General features: G+C 44.1%; 1 protein-coding gene across 2 annotated transcripts in view; it reads right to left on the reverse strand.

Moving 5' to 3' along the window:
- Positions 1–13,391, reverse strand: part of LMF1 (lipase maturation factor 1) — a 277,081-nt gene that overhangs the window by 249,763 nt on the left and 13,927 nt on the right. Inside the window, exon 2 of one of the 2 annotated variants that reach the window (XM_025204669.1) lies at positions 9,252–9,262. Coding sequence is in view for 1 of the 2 variants with exons in the window: in XM_025204668.1 (XP_025060453.1) it covers positions 9,192–9,243 (52 nt within the window). In the remaining variant the exon portion in view is untranslated. Of the gene's footprint in view, positions 1–9,191; positions 9,263–13,391 lie in introns of those variants that run through there. The other variant, XM_025204668.1, reaches the window with a different exon arrangement.

The following is a 13,391-nucleotide window of genomic DNA, read 5'->3' on the forward strand; positions in this document are numbered from 1 at the left end:
AATCAGATGCACGTTAGAACTGACAGTGTGATTAATGGAAGAATAAAAACGCCAGCAGTTCTTTGGACGTCATTCAGGTTTTTTATTCTTCGGAGGTTATTCTGCACGTCAAGTTTTATTTAACTGTAAAGAAAACAATAATAAAAATAAAATAAAATAAAATAAAAATAAAGCTCGTTCAGCCGTGCCAAAGTTGAACTTTTGATTGAAGCACGGCTTCAGGACAGCCCTGCCCACCTCTCATTTTCCTTCCTCCTTCCATCCAAAAAGTCTGGCGGTATCACAACGAATGTAAATAGCCCCGTGCTGAGAAGTGTCAGCCTGCTGCAGCCAACGCTGTCACTGATCTAATTCATTGTTTTCACTGGATTCTCCCCAACTCATCTCTATCACTAAACTTAGAGAAATGCTTATCATTCTCTATAAATTATTTCCACGTAAACGATAGTTGCGTGTTTGCCTTTTGGACTGCAAGCCTGTCGTCTTCAATAGACCGGATCCTTTTATTAGACGGTACAACTGGAGAGAGGGAATGTGCCTGGTTTCGACTTTGCAAGCTAGGTGTTGCCAGCTCTTGGCAGGTGCTGCGATAGGCAAATGCCGCAGGTATTAAAAATAGAGGGTCTCGGCAGCATAAACAGGCCAGCATTCATCAGTAAGGGGCAAGGGGTGGAGGCTGTTACAACAAAGTGATGAAACTAGAGCTAGACAACCCAAACCAGGCTGCACCACACCAGCTGGGGGAAGAGAGGAAAACACTGCAGATCCATATAAGCTTTGGCACACTTTAAATCCCTTCTCTGAAAACTATCGTTTCAGAAAAACCGATTTCTCCCCCCAATTAACAGCAACCGTTTCAGAAGGGCAGGGGCACGAGGAAAACAGGAACAGGATAATGCAGATGCTGGGTTTTTTTCTTGCTGGTCTTCACAGATGTGGAGCCAGTGGAACAAACCGCATCCATTTATTCTGGGAAACCAAAGGAGACGGGATTTGCTGCTGTTTTGTGGATTAACGTCCGTCACCTTCAAGAATCAAACCAAGTAATTCTGGACTTTCTCAGAAAATACTCTTCCCGACGGATCTGGCCTCAGTGTTAGGGAAGAGATGATCAGCACTTTCACGCACAACTTATATGCAGGCAGCCAACACTAGGAGAGCAGATTGCACCAATACTGATGTGTCTTTGGGCATACAACCCAAAGGCTGGGGTCCCTTCCTAGCTCACAAGCGAACGGAGGGCAGAATGGCTGCCCCCCACCCCAGCCAGGACACGTCTGGACGCTGCAGGACACTGGGCTGACCGCTCGCCACGTAGCACGCTGCCCAGTGAGTCACCATGGAGCCAGCCGGGGTGCTGGACGTGCCACGTTCTGCACAATGGGTGCAAACTAAGATCCTAATTACCGAGGTCATTAAACTTTCCCCAGGACTTTTGGAAAGAGCCAGAGAAGTTAATCACATTGTCCTGGCCAGGCTCCAACTGCAGGAATTATATCCTCGCTCTCGAAGTGGATATAGCATTCGTCATTTCCTGTCCTGCAAAAACCCTGGCGCATGCTCCACCTGCATTACGAAACAGCTGCCAAACTTCTCCCAGAAAGGTGGCTGTATCTGATGGGTGGGCGGTATGGTCCTTGACCCCGAGTTTAGAAAGAGCTCTACGGCCCTTTGGCAAGGAAGATATCAGTTGTGAAGATGCCAATGGTTTTGGGGCACTTAATTAATGGGTCATATGCCTTTGGACCACGGACAAACAGATACCCTTGCAGAAGCCATCCAAGAGTCCCAAAGAGGTGTATTCACACGCAGCCTCCGATCCCCTGTGAAGCAGGTGGGATGCGTGGGAGCGACACGTGCGCTCGAGCCCAACCATCTCCGTCGCAAAGCAATCGCTGAACAGAGCACAACAGGTTTGCTCAGGTTTATATGACATTTGAGAAAGTCATTTAACTTCCCTACCTCAGTTTATCACTCAAACATGCAACTAAAACTCTCTCACTAGAGACTTGGGCTTAGTCATGCTGATGATATTTTAACGCACGTTGAAGATTACCAGGCTACACTCTTTATTATTTCCATAGTTTGCAAGTCTATAACTCTTTTTCTCCATTGATTTTCCCACTGGTTGGTAACGAGGTGGAAAGGTCGTCTGATACCTAACCCTCCTTAGACCGCCATTCTTTGGAAGAGGCATGATGTCTCCCTTTAGCTGCGCATGGGTCCTGGCGTACTGCGGGGGCCACGTGAACAATACTGTTGTTTTCAGTTAATTCCCCACTCGGATCATACAAGTGCCCAGAAAAGGACACCGTGATGGAGCTAGGGGTAGTGAGACCCTCAAAAATGGAGGCGAAAGAGAGTTGCTACCTGAACTGTGGAGTTGGAAGAAGCGCTAGCTGCATGATCCCAACTTTGTCCCTGGAAGACAGAGAGAAAACCATTTGCTGCCAGGGTGCACGTGTGCACGCGTGTGTGCATTAAAGCCCAGAGGGCAGAGATCCTTAGAGAGAGAGAGAATCTGCTTAGTGAAAGATTTTCCTGGATTCTGCAGGACCAGCTTTCCTCCTTCCCCCGTTTACAGTCCTACACCGAGAAAAAATAAAACAGCATTGCTGGTTCCCGCAGATCAACATCCAGCCGACACGGCAAACCGCTGAAAGAACATGACTTACAAGGACCAAAAAAAAAAAATGAAAATCTGTTTCCCAAAGTTATGCGCTCCTTCCAGCAGCAGTGTTTGTACCAACCCTTGCTAAGATGGATTTCAGCCCGTCAAGTCATTTGCATAATTGCTGCAATCAAAGGCACTACTTTAGAGTAATAACTTTAATGGCAGAATTTTTTTTTTCCCCCAAGTATTCTTTTTAAATAATGCCTAACAAATGGGTGCAGCCAGCTCACTTAGCAAGAACAGAGAGAGATGACGCTATGCTGCATCTCACAGGATGCGAACAGGTGTTACGAGGGATAGCGGCTTTTCTTGCTGTTTGTTCAACTTGAAAGAGGACCACACGGTTAACATTCAATATGGGGCCTTGAACAGAAATCTTGTATCATAAAATCAAGGCAAATGAGGGTTGGAAGGGACCCCGGGAGGTCATCTACTCCAACCCCCTGCTCGAAGCAGGACCAGCCCCAGCTAGATAGACATTTAGGGTTAGAAGGGACCTCAGGTCCCTTCCCTATCATTTAAACAACCATCCCAATAAGAGCCCGGCAATACCCAACCAACCTACACAATGCTGTCTCCAGTGGGCGTCAGTGGAGAACACCGTAGGGTCGTCAACACAACACCCGAGGCTCTCAAATGAGCCAAACGGGCAACTGGCCCCTTATTGCAGGTATAATTAAATTAAAACAAAATGCCTTCGTGAACATGGTTGGGGAGAGAATCAGACCAGCTATAAATTAAACCAGAGATGTGAATACCAGGCAAGCTGCTGTGTTAGGGTTAACCTCGGTCTGGAAACAGTTTAGTGAAACCCTGGCGTGGCTAGCGGCCAGCTCTGAGTTTAGTTGCTTTGGGCTAATCGCTTCCTTCAGGCAGGCTACTCCAGCGCACTAATAGGTTTTAATAAAAACTTCCAATTGGGCCAGTAAACCCCTCATTAAGCTGTTTTTAAAGCATGAATTTAAGAGCGGCGAGGGTAAAAGGTCACGAGGAGTATTTAATTCACAACGGCTGGCGAGAGGTGCTGTTGTGATTGAAAACACCAGAGTTCAAGTGTCCAGGGCCACATAAACATCCGACTCTGTCACTAGACCTGGTTAAGTGACAGCTTGAAAAATAGATTTAATAAGGCAGAGGGAAAAGTTTCCCACTCGTACACGAGGAACCGGAGCGCCGGCTCGCAACGTGCGCCGGGGAAGACGCGCGATTAGCATCCTGGCCCTGCCTCCCGGAAAATATCCAATAAATAAATACAATCCATCACCCTATGGGTGTTCTCGTTCAGTGACTGCTCCAAGAGACTCACAAAATAGTCTTACATAGAAAGGTGCAGAACACCTTTCTAGGAGAAACCCCTGCCCAAAAACCCTCTTTGGTCTACTGCGTTAGGTCTTCTCCTCTGATTGCCGCAGGCCACCAAACCTCAGACCACGTTCCAGATCGCTCGAGGCTACTGATGGAGAAAGTGCTACCAGCTGGTACTGTAATCCTTATTTTTTTACTGCTCCAAAGACTGAATTGTTCCTGGGTGCATCAGCTCACTCCATTTAAAACAATCTGTTTTGGATGCTGTCATTTAAGGCACGAGTGGCAGAGTTGGGTCCCAACCGGAAGATCCACTCATTGTTACCAATATCTGGATCCTGATGGGTCTCTCTCAGCTTATATCTACCTCCGGCGTGCCGCAGTATACTCACAAACTAGGCTCTGTAAAACTGATATGGATTTTCCTTAGTGGATGTGGATTTTCCAACCTCGTCTCATTTTTCTTCTATGCTCAGAATGTGGCCAAATTTTCACTGCTCTCTTGATTTAAGCAGGTACCATCTCCTTGCGCCCTGAATTACCCTATCCTATGGTCTCAACCCTGTATAGTAAAATCCAAAGCCTTACAAGTGCACTCTAACATTTCATTATATGTCAATGCAAATCTAAAATTCAAGATCCCCAAAGACCTTTTAAAAGAAAATGCTCCTCTCAGAACAATTTACGTTAAAAGTTAAGAGCAAATGCGGATTTTAGAAGTAATGGAGAATTATGTGCATTTGGCACTCAACTTTTTATAATTTCTTTAATCAAATGCACCCTCACCTGAAACTTCACTGTGAAATCAAAACTTTGCTAAAATCAAGCCTCACCTTTGGGGGCAGGCATTAATGTAGAATTAGTGATTTTTTTTTGTTTTGTTCTGGGTTCACAAGTAATGTGTGAAAAAAAAGCAAGTTGAAGATTAAATCCAGCAAAGTTCTGATTGTCGCCTTTCCCCTCAAGAGCTAAGAGAAAGGGTCTCCGAGCCATTAAATCCTCTAAAATGCACATCCAATTGGCTTCTTTTTTTTTTTTTTATCCGCACAGTTGGCTTGCAGGGAGTGTAGAAGCAACGTTCCTAAGTCTCCCCACGGAAACATCTGTTTTGGGCTGAAACAAAAACCCTTTGCGCATCAAGAGTCAAATTAGATCTGCTGTTCCCCTGGTCCCTCCGTTTACGGCTCTGTTGATAACTGAAAGGTAAATAGATGTGTTTTTGCCTTTTGACAGCTCTGCGTGCTTCTTGCTGGGAAGCAAAAAAGCGACTCCAAGCAGTAATCAATCACCCCAAAAGATGACTGGATGGGATCTAAATCCACCCAAACGAATGACATCATTACCTGCCCCACGTCTGCATCTGCTGTAGTCGACAGTGAAAGAGAGACAGATGTCCATTACAACCATTCCCCGACCTGTTTGCAACTGCTCTCGTGTTTCCCTCTCAGCGGACACCTCATTCTACCACCAATTCCTCTGCTGTAAGCAACATCAAGCCATGGGTTAGACTATCAAATTACCTTTTGTTTTTCTAGGTGACTAATTAGCAGGCTAACCTGGGAAGACAGCAGGAGAAGGAGGAAAAAGACACACTAAAGAGCAGGTCAGCCAATGCTTGGAGCAGAAACAAGGGGAAAACACCCTAAAAATTGTTAATCAGATGTCAAATGAAAAAGAACTTGTTGCAGTAGTTGGGCATGGGATTGGGAGTCGTTACCCTCCAAGAGCAAACGATAAAGAACTTGTCGCAGTAGTTGGCCATGGGATTGGGAGTTGTTACCCTCCAAGAGCAAACGATAAAGAACTTGTAGTAGTTGGGCGTGGGATTGGGAGTCGTTACCTTCCAAGAGCAAATGATAAAGAACTTGTCGCAGTAGTTGGCCATGGGATTGGGAGTCGTTACCCTCCAAGAGCAAACGATAAAGAACTTGTCGCAGTAGTTGGCCATGGGATTAGGAGCCATCACCCTCCAAGAGAGTCTGTTTTTACCCAAAACTGGTCACTTCCAACACAACTGTGGCATTACAGGGCCATTCGGTTGGCTCTGAACTCCATGTGGTGACCTCAGCCTCAGTCCAAATGAGCAGGAGAGTGGTCCTGGCAAGCAAACAAGCAAGCCAACAAATGCCCTAAACCTGGCATCCCACCACCCCAGTACAGCTGTAGAGAGCTTGTCTCCCGGAGACAGGAGAGCCTGTCTCTACCGCTCTACTGGGGTGGCAGGTTTAGGGGTTTTGTTGGCTTGCTTGTTTGCTTGCCAGGACCGCTCTCCTGCTCTCCTGCTCCTTTGGACTGAGGAAAGGATGAAGTCCTGCCTGAAGGCGCCGAGGGGGTTCAGATGACTCACAGTGACAGGTGCAAGTCATTAACCTTCACCGAGGCTATAAACAAAATAGAGGTCCCTCTCCAAGGAGAGGGAATTATGGGCTAGAATAGAGGTGGTCATGGAAAGAAACCGGAGGGACTGCCAGACTCCAGGAGGAAGTTTGGGCTGAAGGTTTAAGATGTCAAGAAAGCTCAGCTCTCCAGGAACGGGGTTTGGATGCTAACTCAACAGGTGCGTTCCACCGGGGACAGGAAAACCGTTCTGTCCATCCACAAAGCACATCACAAAGCGTGGAGGGACTCACCGTGCAAATTAAACTACACCGAGAGGCAGGCCTATGGGGTTAGAGGCATGTTAACCAAGGGGATCAAAGACCGCCTGCAGCATGGACCCTTCTGTTGGGGGAATAACAGACCCCCACGTCTACGGCTGTCGAGCTGGCCCCCTTATGACCTTGCGAGTTCGCTCGAACCCGTCATTTTAAATCTGGAGTCAAATTTATTTCTGAACAACCGCAACAACAAAGCCGAGGGTTTATTAACAACTCTGCTGATTTCAGAACAGGTCTAATTTCCCAGGGTGCAAAGGCTCTCGGGTTTGCACCGTAACCTTTCCCCTTTGTAAAGATAGGCAGTCCAACACGAGCCTGTGTGCTCCGTGCCGTGCAAGCTGTTCCACGTCTGCTTCACAGGTCGTTGCCTGAAGTGAGGAGTGTTTTTAATAACTGTTACCTGACAGCAATAAGAGCAACGAGCAAAATCTGTGGCAATACCAGTTGATCCCATTTGGCCTGACAGCTTGTTGTTATTTCCAGGCTCTCGCATTCTTTAAAATTCATAGGGACAGCCTGCAGTTTTAATAGAGGCTACCCAAATCCATCCTAAGATGTAGCAGAAAAAAAGCACACTTCCTGCAGGGGAACAGGAAACAGTCAGCACTTCCAAAGATCACTCCGGGAATTTTTTAGCTCATGCTTTGAAGTAGATGCTACCAAAGAGCAAAAGCTTCCAAAGCTCAGCAATATTTAATGTATTTCTCGCAGCAACAGAAATGGATGACAGCGTTGTTGTTTCAGCCATATTATAACAAAAATATTGTGGTTTTCCTGTATTCTGACCAAAGCAGCTTCAGATTTACATCTCATTCATCTTCTTCAGAAATAGCATTTCATCCCAAGACAAGGAGGAGAGAGATCCTGCTGCGTACAAAGGACAGGATTAACCCTCGCAGGGCATTTAGAGATAAGGCAAAGAAAGTCTAGAAAAATCCCGAGAAAAGCTGATTTTCTCAATAACCAGTTTTGGAGCTGGAAAAAAGATACAGACAAATGCCACCGGTGAAAGAGTGGATCATTCTCAATAACCTTATAAGAGGAATTATTTGGTTTAAAAATATCCCACTGGATAAAATCAAGCTAAGTGTCACCATCAAAAGCATTTCTAAGTCTGCACTGGCCACTTAAAAACAAAGACTTAAACCCTTGCAGCAAGCGGACAGACATTGAAAATAATGGGTCTTTCTACGTCTTTCCCTTTCCATAAGATGAAGCAGCATACCCAACGGCTTTGCCTGCATGAAAACGGGTCATGGCCAACTCTATTCTGCTTTCTTTCATCGCATAAAATTTTCTGCAAGTAAGGTGCAAAACTGGCTCCATTGAAAGGTGGAAAAGTAAAAAGAAAAGTGGAAAAATTAAAAAAAAAAAAATGAAAAGGAGGTGGAAAAATAAAAAGGCAAGGAAGGATCTCTCCCTATTGGTTTCTAGAGGTAGTTGATAATAGATTGGGCTTTGCATTACATGGGATAGGTTTGATAGTTTTTGCTTGTGGTGTGGTGTCTTTGTGGAAGGGGTTTGGCAGCTCTCCGACAACGAAAACACCTCCGTTCATTCCCAGAACCAGCTGAGCTCAGCGACAGGACGCACTTCCCCACCCGTGCATCATGCTGCCCATCCAGCATGGCTCTCCCCACCCTTTCTAGGGTGCAAAAAGCATTGCAAATATGTTCATTAATCCCCCTTCACCTATATGCATTTCACACCAAGGGGAAAACAGCAGAGGCAAAACGACATCCTCTAACCCCACACAAGTCACTGCCTTGGCATTAGGAACCTTCCCCTTCCCAACCCCGTGTTCATCCCTCTCCATCAGCTTCTGCTTTCAACCCCAGATGTGTTGAATTCTTTACCTATTTGGTCACTGACAAAAAAAAAATCAAGTTAATACCAATGATGTTCGTGTGACCTCACCCTGGGCGCATCTACATGTTCATTAATGCGCCGTAGTTATTTCGCATTAAGTTTAGCTATGTTAATACCAATGATGTTCGTGTGACCTCACCCTGGGCGCATCTACATGTTCATTAATGCGCCGTAGTTATTTCGCATTAAGTTTAGATAAGTTAATACCAATGAAGTTCGTGGGACCTCACCCTGGGCGTGTCTACATGTTCATTAATGCGCTGTAGTTATCGCGCACTAAGTGGAGTACTTGGATAACCAAGTATTAAATCGATGCATATTAAATACTGCACAGTAGCACCAGCACACAGCTTTGTAGTGACACTGCACCACAGCCTAACAACACCGTGCAGTAGCGTATTGGCATGGGTTTTGCCCGGCACGCCTCCGCGTGATGTTATTCGGCTACTGTGCAGTAAGCGTCTTGTGTAGACGCACACCCCCCCGAGAAGAGAAAGGATCTCACACAGATTTCAACTCAGACATCGGAGTAATTTCATCTTCTTTAAGGTAAGTACAAAAAACACAGATGACTGGTTAAGTTCAATGGGAGAGAGACACACACAAAACACATGGAAAAGCTAACAAGAACGTTACATTCTTTAGCCAGAAAGATAGTGATCTAGAATAATTTAAAAGCTACCTACCCACCAAATGCACCGAAAAATAGCGACTGCAGATATTGTTTCCCATTTGCATTCACTTACCGAAGGAATACCTGCAAAATGACAAGGAAAAAAAAAGAATTAAAATCCAGCTTGAATAGTCTTATACACCTTTGCTTCGAATTATTATTATTTCAAATTTCACAGGGATTTTGATTTTCAAACTGTTTGACAAGTGGTCATAAACGTTGCCTGTTGTACATAAATATTTAATATATAGAATAACAAATGTCTGAGCGGTGAATTCCTGCTCAAAGTGGCACGGTGCCTCAAAACACAGCAGAAGTGTATAGATATTACATGCGAGCCTAAGGAAGTTCTTATTCATTTTGATTTAAAACAAGAAGCCCAAGTCTCCAGTGCCCTGAAATAATCAATTTTACAACGAACACGATTAAATTAGACATCAGTAGCATTGAATCCGGACCGGACCAGTCAGCCAGGCATTTATCCCCATCTAGGGAGCAGACTTTCGGCCTTCTCCAGATACCCTCCCAAAAGAGATGTCTTTAACAGTATCCAAAAGTCACTTAATTTGGGCTGTTTTGAATGGGGACCGCAAAGCATGGACAGTCTCAAAGCCTTCACAGACAATGTCTCATCAGTATAACTTTTTCTGCAGCAAGGAAAGCATAGTTTTGGGGAGATAAAAAGCAAAAAATCCATTTCTTACAGTTGGATTTGTTCTCCCCCGCCCCCAAACCGACTATCACAGGGCATCCAGTGCAAAGCCTACACTATTAATTGAGCTAGCGTACCAGAATATCGTTAAGCTTCAATGCCCTGCAAGAAGAGAACAGACCATATTATCCTACCACTTTCATCTGAACCTTTTTGCCACTCTCCTCACATTACTATAATCATTTCACCTCTTCTTACAGCCATTTTTCATGCAGGTTTTCTTTTAAACCTGGGAGGAAATTTTAGCCCCAAGGACATGATTTCACCCAAGACCATCAAATCCAATTGGAAAGAAAACCAGAGGCTATTTTTAAACTATTTTGTCAACAGCTGGAATTTGGAAGCCTTCTCCTTTTTTCAAGTTCCCTGGGTCCATCTGTATTCCTGGGGATTTGGATTTCCATTAAAAAAAAAAAAGTCTAGTTTAATACTTTCAAATTAAGGGCAGAATTTCTTGAACACTTTGGTCATCTATATGAACCCCCCTGCAGCATGCTAGGAGGCAATAAAGTTACTCAGGGTAGCAAGTAGCTTTGTGATCCCAGTGCTAAGCATATGGATGTGAATAAATTTAATTAATGAATTAACTAACTCACTTGATTTATATGCTGCCCTTCCCAAAAGGCTAAGGGCAGGTTCCAATAGGAGAACAGAATAAGTTTATAACAGGAAATGCAGTTTTATAACAGGTTTATATACAGGAAAATGCTTATAGAACAAGAGAAAATATACAACAAAACTCCCTAAATAATACCCCAGCCTAGCTTTGCTTGCTAAATGCCTACCCAACCAGGACGGTCTGACATGCACAAACGGGGACTAACAAGATGGATGGACATTAACCACCTCTAAAATCCAGCTTACAATAGTTCAGTCTATTTTTTTTTTGTTCCTCAATGAGACGATCAGTTCAAATTAGAATAGTAACAAAAAATAAATTAAAATAAAAGGAGCTGCTAGACGCTCTACTGCAAAGCAGCGTGCAACGGTGCACCAGTTTACACACACACACACACCCCTATTTTCCACAAATCATTAAAAAAAAAAAAATCAGCCTAAATATTCATTGCCTATTTAACAATAATTCCAAACAGGGCTACCGCTGTCCAGAAAGCCTTTTTTAAAAGGCTTGATACACTTCAACTTTCTTAATAAAAGCGGCTCTTTGTAAAGGTATCTATTATTAATGGCAACCCCACTTCACTATTCTCTACCACAGTTAAATATAAACGTGTATGAATTATTCTTATTTCTTGGCAGAAGGAAAGAACCCCCTGAGGCCCATTAAAAAAAAAACAAAAAAACCCTCACTCTCATACATGCACACAATGAGGAATTAATAAAATACTGTATTTTTCTCAACCACATTAAGTTTTCTGACGTGTGTCTGTTGCTGATTACATCAATCTAGGCTCCATAACTTGTCATGTGATGACAGGCAAAGACTTGTGAATTTATTTCTCCGAAGAAGCTCACGATACAAATGCCAAGGAAACCAAACCAAATGGTTTGCTGGGAGTCTATAAAAGCAGCAGGGTTTCTTGGGAAGATTTTAAAGGTACAAACAGTAGGTAGGTGCCTACAACTCCACTGACTCAGAGTACCAGTTTGGAGCTGAGCTGTCATATACGCGTCACAAAAATCGTCTTCCTTGCCTGCATGCAGCAAACATCAATTTAAATGCTGCGTCTCCCCACAACCTCCCCTCCGTAGCACACAGAAATGCAAACAGAACAGGTAACAGCATGGATTTGACTTGGAGAGTGGGGTTTTGCAAAGGGAATAATTGTTGATCTGCCAAGTGTCAGACCGGGGGACTCTACAATTCTGGGCTACCGTATTTCCCCCCATGCAACACACGGCAGAATATAATATGCACCTTGTTTTTTTGAAAGGCAGAATGAAGGAATAAATAAAAAGGATTTTTTTTACCCCAGAGTTATGTCTACACAGAGCAGGGACAGAGCCCAATCTTCAGATGCTTCACCCTCCCTTTCGTGCTTAATGAAAGCTGAAACCCTAGCTGCTGTGCTAAAGACTCACCTCTATGGGTAGATCTATGATACAGAAAAGTCCTAAAGATTCTCCAAGGCTGTGAAATAAGAAGAGAGAAACCAGAAGCAGCTAGCCTGTCCAAAAAAAGGGTTAACTTGATTGATGGAATTTCAAAATCATTATACAGGAGAGAGCACTGTTAACACCGCTGGAGTGAAGAACAATGAGCTCTTAAGTCACTTGACTCAGCTGCCTGAATAGTAAAGCAACAGCTGCTGCACCGTAGAGCAGGAATCACAGCAGGGTGCTGCTATCCCAATTAGAAAATCAGCCTCCTTGCTTAATAGACTTGTGTGGGGGCTGATTTGGGGGGGGAAAAGATGCATGGAATACACCAGAAAATACCGTAGTTTTGGTTCGTGGCATGTGATTACATAAACCACTAACATCCTTTCTGTTGCCAGACGGGATGAACAATCAGTGAACAGTGATGAACTGTGAGGCTCATTTTTGAACGTGGGCTTGTACATCGTGACCTCTACACCTAAACAGACGGTCGTTATTGTCACGAATCAAATATTCCACAGGAAAATAAAAATATGCATGCCGTAGCAAAGTCCAAGTGTCGAAATATGAATGGCAAGCAAAAGCAAAAGGCAGCAAATGTTTCCAATTAAAATTTGTTTCAAAAGTAAAACACAAATCTCATGAAAATGAATGTGCCATTTCACCCTTCCTCCCCATGAAGCTGTCAGAGGCCAGTGAACTGCAGCGTCCTTTACTTCCAAGACAGGCACCTTGGCCCTGGTGTCATCAGATCTAGGATGTGGTATAAAAATCATATTGACCTTTCAAAGCAATGAATGCTCAGTGAAGGAGCAACCTCTATGGGCAACAAAGACTATTCAGGCTAAAATTTGGAAGTTAAAAGCTTTGCATGGAGACGGCCCATTCTAACTTGTAACAAACCAGTCAAGGGAAGGTTTGACGTGTTGATCTGGTCAACTGAAACCCTTAACTTGACTGGTCAAAACATGAATTAAAAGGCACGTTGCTTTTTCTCCCTATGCTGTGAACTGTTGCTGCTAACAGTGCATCCGTACCGTTCCCGCTGCTGTCAGCTGGCAGATGATCATTTTACGATGCTCTTGACACCCTGGCCCCTGGCTGAAACTTTCCTTCTGCTGTGCGATTAAAAACTAGTTCTTTTGCAACCAGGGCTCATGGTAGAGGCGATCTCTTTTATTAGACCAACAAGATTTTTGCCAAAAAAGAAAGTGTCTTTAATTGCAAAATTTCTTTTGCAACTGTGCATGCGATCACTTCTAACTGGCTGCTGGTGGGAGTTTCGGTGGTTTATTTAATTGTTTCAAATACTACACTCTTAATAGGCATGCATCAGTAATATAAATTAGGCAAAGGGACATATACATGAACACATTCTTCATCACCTGCTGCTTGCCCGTTGTCAAGATAAGATTATCTGGGACGGGAGCATCTCTTCCG

This window comes from Alligator sinensis, unplaced genomic scaffold (genome assembly GCF_000455745.1).
Source record: "Alligator sinensis unplaced genomic scaffold, ASM45574v1 scaffold1283_1, whole genome shotgun sequence".
Taxonomy (NCBI): Eukaryota; Metazoa; Chordata; order Crocodylia; family Alligatoridae; genus Alligator; species Alligator sinensis.